This window comes from Salmo trutta, chromosome 22 (genome assembly GCF_901001165.1).
Source record: "Salmo trutta chromosome 22, fSalTru1.1, whole genome shotgun sequence".
Classification (NCBI taxonomy): domain Eukaryota; kingdom Metazoa; phylum Chordata; class Actinopteri; order Salmoniformes; family Salmonidae; genus Salmo; species Salmo trutta.
In genome coordinates this window covers 49,573,869-49,593,582 of record NC_042978.1, presented here as the reverse complement: position 1 = coordinate 49,593,582, position 19,714 = coordinate 49,573,869, and the positions used below count along the sequence as shown (strand labels likewise).

Sequence of the window (19,714 nt, the reverse complement as noted above, 5' to 3'; positions counted from 1 at the left end):
TGAAACATGGGATCAACACTTTACATGTTGTGTTTATATTTTTGTTCATTGTATAAGGGTCAAATGTTGCACAATCCAGGTGTGGAAAGCTTTTAGAGACTTACCCAGAAAGACTCACATCTGTATTCGCTGCCAAATTCGCTTCTACAAAGTATTGACTCAGGGGTGTGAATACCTATGTAAATCTGATATTTCTGTATTTCATTTTCAATAAATGTGCACACAAAAAAAAATCAAAATAAACATGTTTTCACTTTGTTATTATGGGGTATTGTGTGCAGATGGTCAGATTTTGTATTTATTTAATGCATTTTGAATTAAGGCTGTAACAAATGTAGATTAAATCAACAGTATGAATACTTTCTGAAGGCTCTGTAATCTGATCCGATCTGATGCTCAAAAGACAGATGTAACAAATGATAGCGGATACGTTACGAGAAAATAAAAGTAGAAACTAAACAACAAGAAGAATCACAAAATGCTGGGTCGGAGCAAAATGGCGTCAACACCGGCGGCCATTCAATACAGCGATCTCTTTTTCTTATTCTTGTACCATCTAAACCACTGCGATATATATATTTTTTTTCCATAAACAAAAATGAAGAACGGGAAGCATAGAAATAACACACATAGAACAGATCTACTGTTTTTTTAGACTTGCTTTCAATGGGAATGGCAGATCTATGGCTCTATGAAAAGTGTATGATGATAAAGGTAATGCATTTATTATGTTGAGTATGTCTTGTACGGTGTTTAATTTGTATACAGTAGTACTGTGTGTCTAAGAGAGTTACATTTCATCCTATAACTCACATTTCCTTTTTTTTCTCAACTTTTTTTTATATCCAATTGGTAGTTACAGTCTTGTCTCATCGCTGCAACTCCTGTACAGACTCAGGAGAGGCGAAGGTCAAGAACCGTGCGTCCTCTGAAACACAACCCAACCAAGCCGCACTGCTTCTTGACACAATGCCCATCCAACCCGGAAGCCAGCCACACCAATGTGTCGGAGGAAACACCGTACACCTGGTGACCGTGTCAGCGTGCACTGCGCCCGGCCCGCCACAGGAGTCGCTAGAGCGCGATGGGACAAGGACATCCCTGCCGGCCAAACCCTCCCTAACCCGGATGACGCTGGGCCAATTGTGCACCGCCTCATGGGTCTCCCGATCGCAGCCGGCTGCGACAGAGCCTGGACTCAAACCCAGAATCTATAACACTGTGATGCAGTGCCTTAGACCACTGCCCCACCCGGGAAGCCCATAACTCACACTTCTATGTGAATTTGGTCGGGTCGCCCAAAAAGTTACATAATGCAGCTTTAATTAAAATTAATTATTCTATTTATTTAATTTTTTCATTATGATTTTAATTCATGGATCGAGTATATTAAGTAGACTAATACACTTTTGTATATTTTCTATGCAGATGGTAAAAAACAACAATAACAATAACTTTTCCAATCCAATTATGTTGGCCACATAATTCTAAATGTATTTTGGGGTTCCCGAGTGGCGCAGTAGTCTAAGGCAATACAACTCAGTGCTAAAAGGTATCACTATATTACCTGGTTTGAATCCAGGCTGTATCACATCCGGTTGTGATTGGGAGTCCCATAGGGTGGTGCACATTTGGCCCAGTGTCGTCGGGGCTGGAGTAGGCCATCATTGTAAATAAGAATTTGTTTTTAACTGACTTGCCAAGTTAAATAAAGGTTAAAAAAATTTTTTTAAATCACACGCATGCAATACAGTCAACAAACCAGCAGGTGGTAGCATTAACATATATAAAGGATACTTGGCCACTGGGCATGTGAGAAATGAATAGGAGAGGTGGGTGAGCATCATTCCCTTTTGTTTTAATTGAGATTGTTGTACAAGTCTTTACAAATGATTCTTATAATCTAAAGAGCTCTTCTGGTTGTCAGCATTTGTGCAACAACAAAAAAAAGAACGACGATACATATTTCAGAGGACTCCACAAATCCCCAGAGAGTTGCCAGTAACACAGCCTAATGCATATGGAAAGATGAGTTTGTACAGAAACTTGTTTGGAGAGTCAGGAAGACGAGCATTGCAGTGACTGACACTAGCCACCATTCAACATCTAATTTTAACATATAGGACAAGAGGAGGAAGGTTTTCAGCCAAAAAAAAAACCACACACAGTCATTTCGCTGAACGGCCCGTCTTCGGTGGTTGAGTTGCCTCATGATGCGCTGGGGAAAAGGAGAAGAGAGATTTCTATTACAGACAAAGACCTGTTGCTTTCATCAGCCTGTTGTGTTGGCTATGTACATAGTTTAATGTACAGAACCGCTTCCTCTGCGGTATGCTTAGTTTAAAACCATGACAACAGAAGCTATAAGCAACTTGCTTGCATGATATGTGAACTGAGACTACTTGCGTGATATAGAGCGTTTCGTGAGGGAAAATGACTGTAGATTTACCTTCTTTGGGGAGGGGCTGGATGGGCCTTGTAGGTGGACGGAGTTTGCTGGGCAGCTCCGAGCTGTCTCTGTAGTCTCTGGGCTTAGTGGACGTGGCGTCCGCCTGGCCCGGGCGGGACTTCATGGGCAGATGTGGCCTATTGGTGGTTTGTACCATGCCCCCCTCGGAGCGTGAGGGCTTCACAGGGTTCTTGGTGTAGGTCTGGGGGAGGAGCGAGGCCGAGGCAGTGGTGGTGGAAGGCGGGGGTTTGGTCTCAGAACAGGTGTAAGAGCGGTTACGCGGGGTGGGGACCGGGGGCCGGTCAGGGTCCTGGTCAGAGGGTTTGGTGAAGGAGAAGATGGGGTCTGGAGGTGTCAGCTGGTCCTTGGAGCGTTGGGGGTCTGGTTGGTCTTTAGCTCCTCGTGGTCCTCCTGCCTTCCCCATGGAGCCGTACAGAGGGTTGTCAAACATCTCCGCTGGCTTCCCCCCCTCACTACTAGAAGACAGCACACGAGGCAGGCAGGCAGGCAGGCAGGCAGGCAGGCAGGCAGGCAGGCAGGCAGGCAGGCAGGCAGGCAGGCAGGCAGGCAGGCAGGCAGGCAGACAGACAGACAGACAGACAGACAGACAGACAGACAGACAGACAGACAGACAGACAGACAGACAGACAGCACACACAGCCAGACAGACAGGCAGGCAGGCAGGCAGGCAGGCACACAGACAGACAGACAGACAGACAGACAGACAGACAGACAGACAGACAGACAGACAGACAGACAGACAGACAGACAGACAGACAGACAGACAGCACACACAGCCAGACAGACAGGCAGGCAGGCAGGCAGGCACACAGACACAATCAGGTCATTCAGAGTTCAGACTCACATTGGGGTATCAGTCTATTCACTCTCAGTACATTGTCTGCTCTGTGAGAAAACTGCAACAGTATCGTTCAGTCCCATTTAGTTTCCACTTCAAGTAGGCCTAAATCATGGAACTCTGCATACTAGAGGTCAACGCCACCTCAACACAATTCCCTTACACTGACCAATTTAACCATTTCAATGGAGACGAGTCAGTGTCTGGGGAAACCAGGAATTCCCGAAAACTATAATCTCATAGATATTATTTTTTTCTCTCAGAGCTAAGCTAGTCAAAGACAAACTTACACGTTATCTGATGCTTTTCCTGTGGGGCTTCGCACAGCGCTGTGGTCGTAGACAGTCTTTTTAGGGGAGATGTTTCCATGGGTCTGGTCCCTACCCCCGTGCCCAGCGACACCACCCCCACCTCCGGAGCCTGATCTGGGGGACATGCTGTAGCTCCAGCCCCTGTCTGTCACACCTCCAGACTTGTAGCCCACCCCCATGTAACTGGGGTTGGTTATATCACTGGGAAGAGCAAACCTATTGAACAGGGACACATAACCATAGGATCGTCTCACAATTAAACAGGTAAAAGGGAAATGGAAAGAGTAAAGACTCATACACACTTATACGTTTACCAACATAAATATATATATATTTTACTTGGTAAACCACCAAAGTCAGTTTTTCATTAGTTTTATAGGAACTGGGATCACGTGTCAGCTATGCTTGAATGTTACAAAGTAGCCATGAGTGAAGGAGGAGGTTCTCACTTGTTGATAAGATCAAGTCCTTTTCCTTTAGAGGCACCAGAATCCTCCCTTTCCACTTTGATGAAATCTGTAGACGGAAGAAAAGAGAGTTGAACTCAGCAAGAAAAATAAGAACATTCAACAAATACAGTATATCATTGGATGTCAACCAAACTGTATAACTTCATTGGTTATCAACCTCAATGTAAAACTTCATTGGCTGTCTCCCTCACAGTATAACTTCATTGGTTGTCAGCCTCACAGTTATAACTTCATTGGTTGTCTCCCTCACAGTATAACTTCATTGGTTGTCAGCCTCACAGTTATAACTTCATTGGTTGTCTCCCTCACAGTATAACTTCATTGGTTGTCAGCCTCACTGTTATAACTTCATTGGCTGTCAGCCTCACTGTTATAACTTCATTGGCTGTCAGCCTCACAGTTATAACTTCATTGGTTGTCAGCCTCACAGTATAACTTCATTGGCTGTCAGCCTCACAGTATAACTTCATTGGTTGTCAGCCTCACTGTTATAACTTCATTGGCTGTCAGCCTCACAGTATAACTTCATTGGTTGTCAGCCTCACAGTATAACTTCATTGGTTGTCAGCCTCACAGTATAACTTCATTGGTTGTCTCCCTCACAGTATAACTTCATTGGTTGTCAGCCTCACAGTATAACTTCATTGGTTGTCTCCCTCACAGTATAACTTCATTGGTTGTCAGCCTCACAGTATAACTTCATTGGCTGTCAGCCTCACAGTATAACTTCATTGGCTGTCAGCCTTACAGTATAACTTCATTGGCTGTCAGCCTCACTGTTATAACTTCATTGGCTGTCAGCCTCACAGTATAACTTCATTGGCTGTCAGCCTCACAGTATAACTTCATTGGTTGTCAGCCTCACAGTATAACTTCATTGGTTGTCAGCCTCACTGTTATAACTTCATTGGCTGTCAGCCTCACAGTTATAACTTCATTGGCTGTCAGCCTCACAGTATAACTTCATTGGCTGTCAGCCTCACAGTATAACTTCATTGGCTGTCAGCCTCACAGTATAACTTCATTGGTTGTCAGCCTCACAGTATAACTTCATTGGCTGTCAGCCTCACTGTTATAACTTCATTGGCTGTCAGCCTCACAGTTATAACTTCATTGGCTGTCAGCCTCACCGTATAACTTCATTGGCTGTCAGCCTCACAGTATAACTTCATTGGCTGTCAGCCTCACAGTATAACTTCATTGGTTGTCAGCCTCACAGTATAACTTCATTGGTTGTCAGCCTCACTGTTATAACTTCATTGGCTGTCAGCCTCACAGTATAACTTCATTGGCTGTCAGCCTCACAGTATAACTTCATTGGCTGTCAGCCTCACAGTATAACTTCATTGGCTGTCAGCCTCACAGTATAACTTCATTCGCTGTCAGCCTCACAGTATAACTTCATTGGTTGTCAGCCTCACAGTATAACTTCATTGGCTGTCAGCCTCACAGTATAACTTCATTGGCTGTCAGCCTCACAGTATAACTTCATTGGTTGTCAGCCTCACTGTTATAACTTCATTGGTTGTCAGCCTCACAGTATAACTTCATTGGCTGTCTCCCTCACCGTATAACTTCTCAGTCTGTTTGCCTTCTGAGGTTCGTAACTGTACACCTCCCGTCAGGGAGCCCGTCCGCTCGCCGTGATGCGTCAGTGTGATGTGGAACTCTGTGTAGGAGGACTCCGCCGCTCGCAGAGCCACACAGCCCTCTCCTGTAAGGATGACACCATGTCAGGGAGGAGGAGCAGGAGGAAGAGGAGGAAGAAGGAAGAGGAGGAGGAGGAGAAGAAGGAAGATGAGGAAGAGGAGGAAGATGAAAGATGAGGAGGATTAGAAAATACTCTTTTACTCCCTGTCAGAGCTAGATGAAGACAGAGCTAGATGATGACAGAGCTAGATGATGACAGAGATAGATGAAGACAGAGCTAGATGATGACAGAGCTAGATGATGACAGAGATAGATGAAGACAGAGCTAGATGATGACAGAGCTAGATGATGACAGAGCTAGATGAAGACAGAGCTAGATGAAGACAGAGCTAGATGATGACAGAGCTAGATGATGACAGAGCTAGATGAAGACAGAGCTAGATGAAGACAGAGCTAGATGAAGACAGAGCTAGATGAAGACAGAGCTAGATGATGTCAGAGATAGATGAAGACAGAGCTAGATGAAGACAGAGATAGATGATGACAGAGCTAGATGAAGACAGAGCTAGATGATGTCAGAGATAGATGAAGACAGAGCTAGATGATGACAGAGCTAGATGATGACAGAGCTAGATGATGACAGAGCTAGATGATGACAGAGCTAGATGAAGACAGAGCTAGATGAAGACAGAGCTAGATGATGTCAGAGATAGATGAAGACAGAGCTAGATGATGACAGAGCTAGATGATGACAGAGCTAGATGATGACAGAGCTAGATGATGACAGAGCTAGATGAAGACAGAGCTAGATGAAGACAGAGCTAGATGAAGACAGAGCTAGATGATGACAGAGCTAGATGATGACAGAGCTAGATGAAGACAGAGCTAGATGATGACAGAGCTAGATGAAGACAGAGCTAGATGATGACAGAGCTAGATGAAGACAGAGCTAGATGATGACAGAGCTAGATGAAGACAGAGCTAGATGAAGACAGAGCTAGATGAAGACAGAGCTAGATGATGACAGAGCTAGATGATGACAGAGCTAGATGAAGACAGAGCTAGATGATGACAGAGCTAGATGAAGACAGAGCTAGATGAAGACAGAGCTAGATGAAGACAGAGCTAGATGAAGACAGAGATAGATGATGACAGAGCTAGATGAAGAAAGAGCTAGATGATGACAGAGCTAGATGAAGACAGAGCTAGATGAAGACAGAGCTAGATGAAGACAGAGATAGATGATGACAGAGCTAGATGATGACAGAGCTAGATGAAGACAGAGATAGATGATGACAGAGCTAGATGATGACAGAGCTAGATGAAGACAGAGCTAGATGAAGACAGAGCTAGATGATGACAGAGCTAGATGATGACAGAGATAGATGAAGACAGAGCTAGATGAAGACAGAGCTAGATGATGACAGAGCTAGATGAAGACAGAGCTAGATGAAGACAGAGATAGATGATCAGGATTCGTAGACCTAGACTAGTTTTTACTCAAGCCCAAATGTGGTCTGTGTCATTCTCAGAACGAGTCTCTCCAAACAGACCACAGTTGTCCTTCTTTCTCACCATAGGATTCATCACAGTCTGTGGACTTGACACACAGGAGAATGTGCTGATCCAACAGATACTCTGGGTCTGAGATGATAGGGACGAGCTTTAAAAAAGACACGAGAGGAGTTCTATTACATCAAATACGCCATATTGTAAACTCAACTAGCCTAGTGTAAAAAATTTTTTTTTTAAATGTAATAATCGTCAACAAACCTCAACTTGGTTTCCAAACCGAACTTTGATGGACCCATCTGAGTGATCTTGGTTCTCTCCTTCCGAACTCTTGACGAATTCTGTGGACAAAATGTCTACAGTTATGCTGGTCCCAGATCTGTTTGTGCTGTATAACCAATTCAAGTTTAATAGGAGTCTGAAAGATAAACAGAACAAACTAGTGTGCAGTCACTGTGAGTTAGGCTACATTTCAGTTGAAGCTCTTGATATACATTGTTTTGAAACAATCAAGAATCCCAGAAAAATGAGGGGGGAAAAAAAAGCCCACAATAACATATGTAAACTAAGAAACAAAGTTCATGGAATCCATAACTTGTGATGTGCCCGAGTAGGAAGTCCACTATGTGCAGCTCACCCTGCACTATCAGCTCAAACATAAATAACATGAGCATGTCTACTTCTGCTAAGCTTCCCAGTAAAGCAATGAAAACAATCAAGCATCCCAGAAAAATGCTAAAAATAGCCCACGTTAACAAATGTAGCTTAAGAAACCAGTTTCATGATATCAATAACTTGCTAGTAACAGATGACAGATTCATATTCTGACTCTGATAATACCTTTGATGATACAGTGGTAGCAATACATGGTTATAACATCTACAGAAAAGACAGAAATGCCAACGGTGTTGCGGTCTATATTCAGAGCCACATTCATGTAAAGCTTAGAGACGATCTAATGTTAAATACTGTTGAAGTAATATGGCTACAGGTTCATCTGCCTCACTTAAAGCCCATTCTGGTGGGAAGCTGCTATAGACCACCAAGTGCTAACAGTCAGTATCTGGAAAAAATGTGTGAAATGCTTGATAATGTATGTGATATCAACAGAGAGGTATATTTTCTGGGTGACCTAAATATTGACTGGCTTTCATCAAGCTGCCCACTAAAGAAAAAGCTTCAAATTGTAACCAGTGCCTGCAACCTGGTTCAGGTTATCAGTCAACCTACCAGGGTAGTTACAAACAGCACAGGAATGAAATCCATATTTAAGGGCCAGACGTGCTGCCCTGTTCCGGGCCAGTTGTAATTTTCCCAAGTCCCTCTTTGTGGCACCTGACCACACGACTGGGCAGTAGTCCAGCTGAAACAAAACTAGGGCCTGTAGGACTTTCCTTGTTGATATTGTAGTTATTAAGAAGGTAGAGCAGTGCTTTATTGTGGACAGACCTCTCCCCATCTTAGCTACTGTTGCTACCATGCTATGTTGTTGTCTTAGGTCTCTCTTTATGTAGTGTTGTGTTGTCTCTCTTGTTGAGATGTGTGTTTTGTCCTATATTTTTATTTAATTTATTAGTATTGTTAATACCAGCCCCCGTCCCCACAGGAGGCCTTTTGCCTTTTGGTAGGCCTTCATTGCAGGGCGACAGGGTAGCCTAGTGGTTAGAGCGTTGGGGTAGTAACCGAAAGGTTGCAAGTTCAAATCCCCAAGGTACAAATCTGTCATTCTGCTCCCGAATAAGGCAGTTGAAAATAAGGATTTGTTCTTAACTGACTTGCCTAGTTAAATAAATACAAATACCTAGCTGTGTCTGAATCCTGGCTTAGGAAGGCCACCAAAAATTCTGAAATTTCCAACTACAACATTTTCTGACAAGATAAAACTGCCAAAGGGGCAGAGTTGCAATCTACTGCAGAAAGAGTCATACTATGTAGGTCTGTGCCCAAACATTTCGAGCTTCTACTTTTAAAAATCCACCTTTCCAGAAACAAGTCTCTCACCGTTGCCGCTTGTTATAGACCCCTCTTGATTGCCCCCCATCTATCTTCAAAGTTCGCACTGCTAGGTGACCTAAACTGGGATATGCTTAAAACCCTGGCCATCCTACAATCTAAGATAGATGCCCTCAATCTCACACAAAATATCAAGGAACCTACCAGGTACAACCCTAAATCCGTAACCATGGGCACCCTCTTAGATATCATCCTGACCAACTTGCCCTCTAAATACACCTCTGCTGTCTTCAACCAGGATCTCAGCGATCACTGCTTCATTGCCTGCGTCCATAATGGGTCCGCGGTCAAACGACCTACTCTCATCACTGTCAAACGCTCCCTAAAACACTTCAGCGAGCAGGCCTTTCTAATCGGCCTGGCCCGGGTACCCTGGAAGGATATTGACCTCATCCCGTCCTTTCCTCACCATCTTAAATAAGCATGCCCCGTTCAAAAAATGTAGAACCAGGAACAGATATAGCCCTTGGTTCTCTCCAGACCTGACTGCCCTTGACCACACAAAAACATCCTGTGGCGTTCTGCATTAGCATCGAACAGCCCCCGTGATATGCAACTTTTCAGGGAAATCAGGAACCAATATACTCAGTCAGTTAGGAAAGCTAAGGCTTTTTCAAACAGAAATTTGCATCCTGTAGCACTAATTCCAAAACGTTTTCAGACACTGTAAAGTCCATGGAGAATAAGAGCACCTCCTCCCAGCTGCCCACTGCACCGAGGCTAGGAAACACTGTCACCACTGATAAATCTAAGATAATCGATAATTTCAATAAGCATTTTTCTACAGCTGGCCATGCTTTTCACCTGGCTACCCCTACCGCGGACAACAGCTCTGCACCCCCTACAGCAACTTGCCCAAGGTCATTTGAGGCTATTTGAGCCAGTATAGGGGGCTTTACTATTCTTGGATAGCGGAATTACTTTCGCTTCCCTCCAGGCCTGAGGGCACACACATGTTTGTAAGCTTAGAGATGGCAAATAGGAGTGATAATATCGTCCGCTATCATCCTCAGTAATTTTCCATCCAGGTTGTCAGATCCAGGTGGCTTGTCAATATGTTTTTCACCTCTATTACACAGTTACTTTGCAGAATTCAAAATTACACTGCTTGTCTTTCATAATTTGGTCAGTTATACTTGGATGTGTAGGTTCAGCGTTTGTTGCCGTCTTGTCATGCATAAGTTTGCTAATCTTGCCAATTAAAAAAAATGATTAAAGTAGTTGGCAATATCAGTGGGTTTTGTGATGAATGAGCCATATGATTCAATGAATGATGGAGCTGAGTTTGCCTTCTTGCTCAAAATGGAATTTTACTATCATTTTTACATAATTTATCTTTGTTTCATAGTATAGTTTCTTCTTCTTTTTGTTCTGTTTAGTCACATGATTTCTCGATTTGCAGTACTTTTGCCAATCGGTTGTGCAGCCAGACTTATTTGCCATTCCTTTTGCCTCATCCCTCTCAACCATACGATTGTTCAATTCTTCATCAATCCAAGGGGATTTAACAGTTTTTACAGTCATTTTCTTAATGGGGGCTTATTAGTAACTGGAATAAGCAATTTCATAAATGTGTCATGTGCAGCGTCTGGTTGCTCCTCATTACATCACAGACCAGCAAATATTCTTTACGTCATCAACATAGGAATCACTACAAAACTGACCTCTTATACACTATATTAGGTCCAGCCTTTGGAACTTTGGTTTTCTTAGATATGGCTACTATATTGTGATCACTACATCTGATGGATTTGGATACTGCTTTACAGCAGATTTCTGCAGCATTAGTAAAGATGTGATCAATACATTAATGTAAACATAGACCTAACATTAATCAAATTCATGTCAATCTCTCCTGGCTCAAAGTAGAGGAGAGATTGACTTCATCACTACTTGTTTTTGTAAGAAGTGTTGACATGCTGAATGTACCAAGCTGTCTGTTTAAACTACTGGCACACAGCTCAGACACCCATACATACCCCACAAGACATGCCACCAGAGATGTCTGTTTAAACTACTGGCACACAGCTCAGACACCCATCCATACCCCACAAGACATGCCACCAGAGATGTCTGTTTAAACTACTGGCACACAGCTCAGACACCCATTCATACCCCACAAGACGTGCCACAAGAGGTCTCTTCACAGTCCCCAAGTCCAGAACAGACTATGGGAGGCACACAGTACTACATAGAGCCATGACTACATGGAACTCTATTCCACATCAATTAACTGATGCAAGCAGTAGAATCAGATTTTTTTTTAAACAGGTAAAAAAAATACACCTTATGGAACAGCGGGGACTGAGAAGAGACACACACACAGGTAAAAACACACGCATACCAACACACATAACATACACACTATATACACACACACACACACACACACACACACACACACACACACACACACACACACACACACACACACACACACACATATAACATACACTTACACCTGGATAATGTGTAGTAGTAGAGTAGTGGCCTGAAGACACATACTTAATGTATTGTGAAATCTGTTGTAAAATGTATTTCAATGTTTACAATTTTTATTATAATGTATATTACTGCCTTAATTTTAGCTGAACCCCAGGAAGAGTAGCCTTGGCAGCAGCTGATGGGGATCCATAACAAATACAAATACGTTTGATTTTAGTGTCATCCCCTATTGGGACTCATGAGTGGCTCAGCGGTCTAAGGCACTGCATCTCAGCGCTAGAGGCATCACTACAGACCCCGGTTCCATTCCAGGCTGTATCACAGCGGTCTAAGGCACTGCATCTCAGCGCTAGAGGCGTCACTACAGACCCTGGTTCCATTCCAGGCTGTATCACAGCGGTCTAAGGCACTGCATCTCAGCGCTAGAGGCATCACTACAGACCCTGGTTCCATTCCAGGCTGTATCACAGTGGTCTAAGGTACTGCATCTCAGCGCTAGAGGCGTCACTACAGACCCTGGTTCCATTCCAGGCTGTATCACAGCGGTCTAAGGCACTGCATCTCAGCGCTAGAGGTGTCACTACAGATCCTGGTTCCATTCCAGGCTGTATCACAGCGGTCTAAGGCACTGCATCTCAGCGCTAGAGGCGTCACTACAGACCCTGGTTCCATTCCAGGCTGTATCACAGCGGTGTAAGGCACTGCATCTCAGTGCTAGAGGCGTCACTACAGACCCTGGTTCCATTCCAGGCTGTATCACAGCGGTCTAAGGTACTGCATCTCAGCGCTAGAGGCGTCACTACAGACCCTGGTTCCATTCCAGGCTGTATCACAGCGGTCTAAGGTACTGCATCTCAGCGCTAGAGGCGTCACTACAGACCCTGAATTTGATCCCGGGCTGGGGTAGGCCATCATCATAAAATAAGAATTTGTAACTGACTTGCTTAGTTAAATTAATAAAATAAATAAACCACTGTGTTCAGATGGAATAAGGTCTAGTCTTACTCTCTAAGCAGCTGGAGTGGTATTCTATGAAGAATTTGGTCTTGGACTTTGTCATGAGGGTGGCAATGCAGTTCATGAACTTGATCCCACCCTGAGACACACTGCTGGGATCTGGAAAGAAAGATAGAAAAAAAGACAATTTGAAAGGCAGTTGTCTTGTCCATAGAGTTTGACTAGAAAAACACTAGATCATTTCTAACGTCAGTTATGTCAGACGCAATAGGCTGTGTTTACACATGCAGCCCAATTCTGATCTTCTTTTCCACTAATTGATCTTTTTGACAAATCTCATCAGATCTTTTTTCTGAGCTGATTGGATCTTTACATTTTTTTGTTTTTTTTAACTGTGTAATCACAGTCATTAGTCACACAGTCAGCATGGTGTAGTTGTCTAGGGAAGTTAGAAACTGTACCCTGTTTGGAGACAAACTGTGATACCACTCCAACTTCAAATGTGGAGAAAACTGGAGAATGGTCACTGGTCATGATATCATTGGTGCACCCTGCAAGAGAGGTTTGCGAAATGATACAATTGGTAATAACATTAGCTAAAATGAAACATATTTAATTGGTTATTGCAATGAATCAATCAATCAATTATCATGGCAGTAGTCTCACCGTATGACTGACAGAACACATGCACCAAGGGGTAGGACTTCCGCAGAACACGATCACACCATGACGGTAGATTGTATTTAGTCTGTGAGGGAGAAAAATGTAAATAGTGAACTTTTAATTTCAGTCTTTCAAAAATTCAGCATCTAGTACCTTCAAATAGGGGTTTCAGAGACCCTGTTGTGGTGGCTGTCATTAGGTCATCATTGTAACCATTTTTCAACATAGACAAAACTTATATGAAATATGTTGAATTTGTACCTTTGAAACAATGTCAGATCATCGTTATAGCCACTGTAAAAAACAAAATAATAGGTTGGGCAGCACCCCCTACTGGAGAGTTGATCTACCTACAGCACCTCCTACTGGAGAGTTGATCTATCTACAGCACCTCCTACTGGAGAGTTGATCTAACTACAGCACCTCCTACTGGAGAGTTGATCTATCTACAGCACCTCCTACTGGAGAGTTGATCTACCTACAGCACCTCCTACTGGAGAGTTGATCTACCTACAGCACCTCCTACTGGAGAGTTGATCTATCTACAGCACCTCCTACTGGAGAGTTGATCTATCTACAGCACCTCCTACTGGAGAGTTGATCTAACTACAGCACCTCCAACTGGAGAGTTGATCTAACTACAGCACCTCCTACTGGAGAGTTGATCTATCTACAGCACCTCCTACTGGAGAGTTGATCTATCTACAGCACCTCCTACTGGAGAGTTGATCTAACTACAGCACCTCCTACTGGAGAGTTGATCTAACTACAGCACCTCCTACTGGAGAGTTGATCTACATTACAGCACCTCCAACTGGAGAGTTGATCTAACTACAGCACCTCCTACTGGAGAGTTGATCTAACTACAGCACCTCCTACTGGAGAGTTGATCTAACTACAGCACCTCCTACTGGAGAGTTGATCTACCTACAGCACCTCCTACTGGAGAGTTGATCTATCTACAGCACCTCCTACTGGAGAGTTGATCTATCTACAGCACCTCCTACTGGAGAGTTGATCTAACTACAGCACCTCCAACTGGAGAGTTGATCTAACTACAGCATCTCCTACTGGAGAGTTGATCTAACCACAGCACCTCCAACTGGAGAGTTGATCTAACTACAGCACCTCCAACTGGAGAGTTGATCTAACTACAGCACCTCCTACTGGAGAGTTGATCTATCTACAGCACCTCCTACTGGAGAGTTGATCTAACTACACCACCTCCAACTGGAGAGTTGATCTAACTACAGCATCTCCTACTGGAGAGTTGATCTAACCACAGCACCTCCAACTGGAGAGTTGATCTAACTACAGCACCTCCAACTGGAGAGTTGATCTAACTACAGCACCTCCTACTGGAGAGTTGATCTAACTACAGCACCTCCTACTGGAGAGTTGATCTAACTACAGCACCTCCTACTGGAGAGTTGATCTAACTACAGCACCTCCTACTGGAGAGTTGATCTAACTACAGCACCTCCTACTGGAGAGTTGATGTATCTACAGCACCTCCTACTGGAGAGTTGATCTATCTACAGCACCTCCAACTGGAGAGTTGATCTAACCACAGCTATCCCTTTGGTCTCTCATCAAGGGTTTTAACTAAGACCAGCCCTGCTTAGCTTTGATAGTTATCCTTGACTACTACTAATATGCTATCATGAGAATTATTATTGAGAGAACCCTAAATAACTAAATGGATTCAATGTTGCTATCAAAGTAATTCCAAAGGGTAGGTGTAACAGAGCAAATTAAATTGCAACCATCAGTCATATATCAGTCATATATCAGGCCTATATAGCATTGGCAAAATCATCCACAGCTATTGTTTCAATTTTAAATACACTTTAAATAAAGTCTGATTTTATTTAGACCTATTCTTTAAGTTAGATTTTTTTATTAAGATGGAGACGTGAATCTAACATCAATTATTAATTTGTAGACAAACTGGAATTAATGCCAGACTAAGTCAGTATAAATATTACCCACATTTCCAGGTTAAAATGATGCGGTGTGCCCAGTGGGATCTGAGAAAACACAGTAAACCTACCCCTGTGGCTTTGGCTTTGGTGTAGGCATATTTCTCTCGTGTGTCTCTCTCGAAACGATACGTGGGCGCGAATGTGATCTCTTCCTCATCTGTGGGGAGATGAAATTAAACAACAAAGGTATCAAAGGTCAAGATAGGTTGTGGTGATCTCAAAGGCTTCATTTTGCACATTTCAATGAGGAAGTGATGCCGAAACGTTGGTAAATTAAATTGCTGGGAGTTTATAAACTCATGTAAAAAAAAAAATGTCCCTTTTTCAGGACCCTGTCTTTCAAAAAAAAATCTTAAAAATCCAATTAACTTCACAGATCTGCATTGTAAAGGGTTTAAACACTGTTTCTCATGCTTGTTCAATGAACCATAAACAATTAATGAACATGCACCTGTGGAACGGTCGTTAAGACACTAACAGCTTACAGATGGTAGGCAATTAAGGTCACAGTTATGACAATTTAGGACACTAAAGAGGCCTTTCTACTGACTCTGAAAAACACCAAAAGAAAGATGCCCAGGGTCCCTGCTCATCTGCGTGAACGTGCCTTAGGCATGCTGTAAGGAGGCACGAGGACTGCAGATGTGGCCAGGGCAATACATCGCAATGTCCGTACTGTGAGATGCCTAAGACAGAGCTACAGGGAGACAGGATGGACAGCTGATCGTCCTCACAGTGGCAGACCACATGTAACAACACCTGCACAGGATCGGTACATCCGAACATCACACTTGCAGGACAGGTACAGGATGGCAACAATAACTGCCCGAGTTACACCAGGAACGCACAATCCCTCCATCAGTGCTCAGACTGTCCGCAATAGGCTGAGAGGGGCTGGACTGAGGGCTTGTAGGCCTGTTGTAAGGCAGGTCCTCATCAGACATCACAGGCAACAACATTGCCTATGGGGGCACAAACCCACCATCGCTGGACCAGACAGGACTGGCAAAAAGTGCTCTTCACTGATGAGTCACTTTTTTGTCTCACCAGGGGTGATGGTCGGATTCGTGTTTATCGTCGAAGGAATGAGCGTTACACCGAGGCCTGTACTCTGGAGAGGGATCGATTTAGAAGTGGAGGGTCCGTCATGGTCTGGGGCGGTATGTCACAGTATCATCGGACTGAGCTTGTTGTCATTGCAGGCAATCTCAACGCTGTGCGTTACAGGGAAGACATCCTCCTCCCTCATGTGGTACCCTTCCTGCAGGCTCATCCTGACATGACCCTCCAGCATGACAATGCCACCAGCCATACTGCTCGTTCTGTGCATGATTTCCTGCAAGACAGGAATGTCAGTGTTCTGCCATGGCCAGCGAAGAGCCCGGATCTCAATCCCATTGAGCACGTCTGGGACTTGTTGGATCGGAGGGTGAGGGCAAGGGCCATTACCCCTAGAAATATCCAGGACCTTGCAGGTGCCTTGGTGGAAGAGTGGGGTAACATCTCACAGCAAGAACTGGCAAATCTGGTGCAGTCCACGAGGAGGAGATGCACTGCAGTACTTAATGCAGCTGGTGGCCACACCAGATACTGACTGTTACTTTTGATTTTGACCCCTCCCCTTTGTTCAGGGACACATTATTCCATTTCTGTTAGTCACATGTCTGTGGAACTTGTTCAGTTTATGTCTCAGTTTTTGAATCTTGTTGTGTTCAAACAAATATTTACACATGTTAAGTTTTCTGAAAATAAACACAGTTGACAGTGAGAGGACGTTTCTTTTTTTGCTGAGTTTACATGGAGTGTGTGACTTTCTTTATTGTGATAGTTTATAGTTTATTCGCCGTTAGTCAGCACCTCCACACAAACACATTTTTCTGGGTGTTTTTTAATCTAAATTTCAATGAGAATAGCATAAGACTTGGACTAGGTAATGGTTTTATTAAAGGTCCAATGCACCTGTTTTTATCTCAATATGAAATAATTTCTGGGTAACAATTAAGTACCTTATTGTGATTGTTTTTAATAAAAAAATTATCGAAACTAAACAAAAAATGCTTCTTGCTTCTTAGCAAATTGCAGTTTCTCAAGCAACAATGGGACTGTCTGGGAGTGGTCTGAGAGAGAGGCCTATTTGGAGTAGTCTAATGGGAGGGATGTGTAACCTGAAAACCAGCTGTTATTGGCAGAGAGGAGGGCAAACTATCTTTGTTATTAGTCTAATAACATATACCCCCTGTCTTTTCAAACAGCTCTTACACTAAAAGTGCATTATCATAATTTTCACAATTTCATAACATTTTTTTCCCAATCTCATAGTGTAGAAATATATATAAAACATAGGAAAATCTCGTTTTTGACTGCACTGCCCCTTTAAAATGTTGACACTTGATAGTGTAAAATAGTATAATGGCTGTTAAGCCTACATTACCAACATACTGTAGATCTGTACTAACTCTTATCACTGTTGATTTTGTATGGAAATGTATGATTTTGTATGGAAATGTATGATTTTGTATGGAAATGTATGATTTTGTATGGAAATGTATGATTTTGGTATGGAAATGTATGATTTTTGTATGGAAATGTATGATTTTGTATGGAAATGTATGATTTTGTATGGAAATGTATGATTTTTGTATGGAAATGTATGATTTTGTATGGAAATGTATGATTTTGAATGGAAATGTATGATAATGTATGATTTTGTATGGAAATGTGTGATTTTGTATGGAAATGTATAATTTTGTATGGAAATGTATGATTTTGTATGGAAATTTATGATTTTGTATGGAAATGTATGATTTTGTATGGAAATGTATGATTTTGTATGGAAATGTATGATTTTGTATGGAAATGAATGATTTTTGTATGGAAATGTATGATTTTGTATGGAAATGTATGATTTTGTATGGAAATGTATGATTTTGCTAGTGGCCATGTCTTACCATAGTGTAGGAACACCTTCTCTTCTCCCTTCTCAATGGTGAGCTGGTCTCTACACAGCAGTTCCTGGTACTGCTGCTGTTTGATCTTGGTCACGATGCTCTCTGCTTCCTGTTAAAGGGAACACAATGCAAAGTAGCGGTTCTCTTTTTCCTGCCCGGTGACGTCATCAGCACAGCACTGTCTCTGTTTCGCCTGACTTGTCGCTAACAGATAAATAGGGAATAGGAACTGCATGCTGGCTGTGTGTTCCAAATGGCACCCTATTGCAGTACTTTTGACCAGGGCACGGGTTAAAAGTAGTGCACCAGATAAGGGCGCAAATTAGGATGCATAGGTCAAAAGTAGTGCACCAGATAAGGGCGCCATTTAGGATGCATAGGTCAAAAGTAGTGCACCGGATAAGGGCGCCATTTAGGATAGGACCACTTTTTCATGCACCAGGCGGTCTGTCCTCCACGTTCTGCTAACCAGTGGCCAAGTAACAACTTGCCCTCTTGTTTCTTAACACATTCAAGAAGCACGTTGACAGAAATCATTTGTTGGTTACACTGACACTATTACACAAAGCAGGTTTCCATCCAACCTTTTCATGCGAGTAAAGTAAATATATATTCGGTACATGGGAATTTAATCGCAAAACTGTGTTTTTTATGTGCACTATGTCACCATGCATAGCCCTTTATCTGCAACAAGTCAATTGGATGGAACCACATCTATGTTGGGGAAAAATTTGCATAATTATTGTTTTTATGCTGATTCTTAGAATATTTGTAAGAAAATCTGTCACTAATTGGATGGAAACCAAGCTCCTGACATTAATTCCTCTCAATATTATCTCCAGTTTTTGTAATACTGTCATGATCTCAGTAAGAGAAGACTAAGTTGAGAGAGTTGTTGATACTGTAGCAACCTTAACCCAACACAAACTCGTCAAAAGGTTCGGATCTCTTGGAGTAACGGTTAAGGTGTTCGGGTTGACAGCCGCCGGACCCAGGTTTGAGTCCCGGTCAGGCTACCCCCCCCCCCCCCCCCCTTCGAATTAGCTACAACACAATCTCCCCATCTAATGGTAACTAACTGCTAAACTAAGTATAACTTTATAACTTACTGTGGATGGCAGTTCGATTCGATAATTCAGATCCCCAAACCAGAACAGATGAGTGAATCGATGTGTGATGTCAAAAGGATTCAGTTTCTTATCTCCAAGATTAAGGAAGCGTAGGATGCTGACGTAATTCTGGTTGCGTCTGGCAAGAGAACAAATGTTGAGGAATTAAATGTTTTGTTTCAAGTTGAGATATGGTGTTTTCTTTCCTCACGTTTAGCTATTTTTTTGTTGTTGCAATATACAGACTCGTATCTTTGTGTTTCTCTATTCATCAAACAGAAACGAACAGAAAATAATTCCATTCATTTGTTATGGGTTAGCTTTAGATGAATTCCATGACACT

At 42.8% G+C, this 19,714-nt stretch overlaps 1 protein-coding gene across 2 annotated transcripts in view; it reads right to left on the bottom strand.

The window, feature by feature from the left end:
* Nucleotides 1–1,837: 1,837 nt before the first annotated feature.
* The window catches only part of LOC115158897 (phosphatidylinositol 3,4,5-trisphosphate 5-phosphatase 1), a 40,068-nt gene continuing 22,191 nt past the window's right edge, over nt 1,838–19,714 (bottom strand). The window contains exons 15-27 of one of the 2 annotated variants that reach the window (XM_029708318.1): nt 19,372–19,510; nt 18,263–18,371; nt 15,383–15,471; nt 13,333–13,414; nt 13,128–13,217; nt 12,715–12,825; nt 7,513–7,592; nt 7,315–7,402; nt 5,657–5,803; nt 4,069–4,135; nt 3,599–3,835; nt 2,450–2,922; nt 1,838–2,218 (exon numbers count right to left, since the gene is read on the bottom strand). In XM_029708318.1, coding sequence (XP_029564178.1) covers nt 2,169–2,218; nt 2,450–2,922; nt 3,599–3,835; nt 4,069–4,135; nt 5,657–5,803; nt 7,315–7,402; nt 7,513–7,592; nt 12,715–12,825; nt 13,128–13,217; nt 13,333–13,414; nt 15,383–15,471; nt 18,263–18,371; nt 19,372–19,510 — 1,762 coding nt within the window. In that variant the 3' untranslated portion in view covers nt 1,838–2,168. Of the gene's footprint in view, nt 2,219–2,449; nt 2,926–3,598; nt 3,836–4,068; nt 4,136–5,656; nt 5,804–7,314; nt 7,403–7,512; nt 7,593–12,714; nt 12,826–13,127; nt 13,218–13,332; nt 13,415–15,382; nt 15,472–18,262; nt 18,372–19,371; nt 19,511–19,714 lie in introns of both variants that reach the window. The other variant, XM_029708317.1, reaches the window with a different exon arrangement.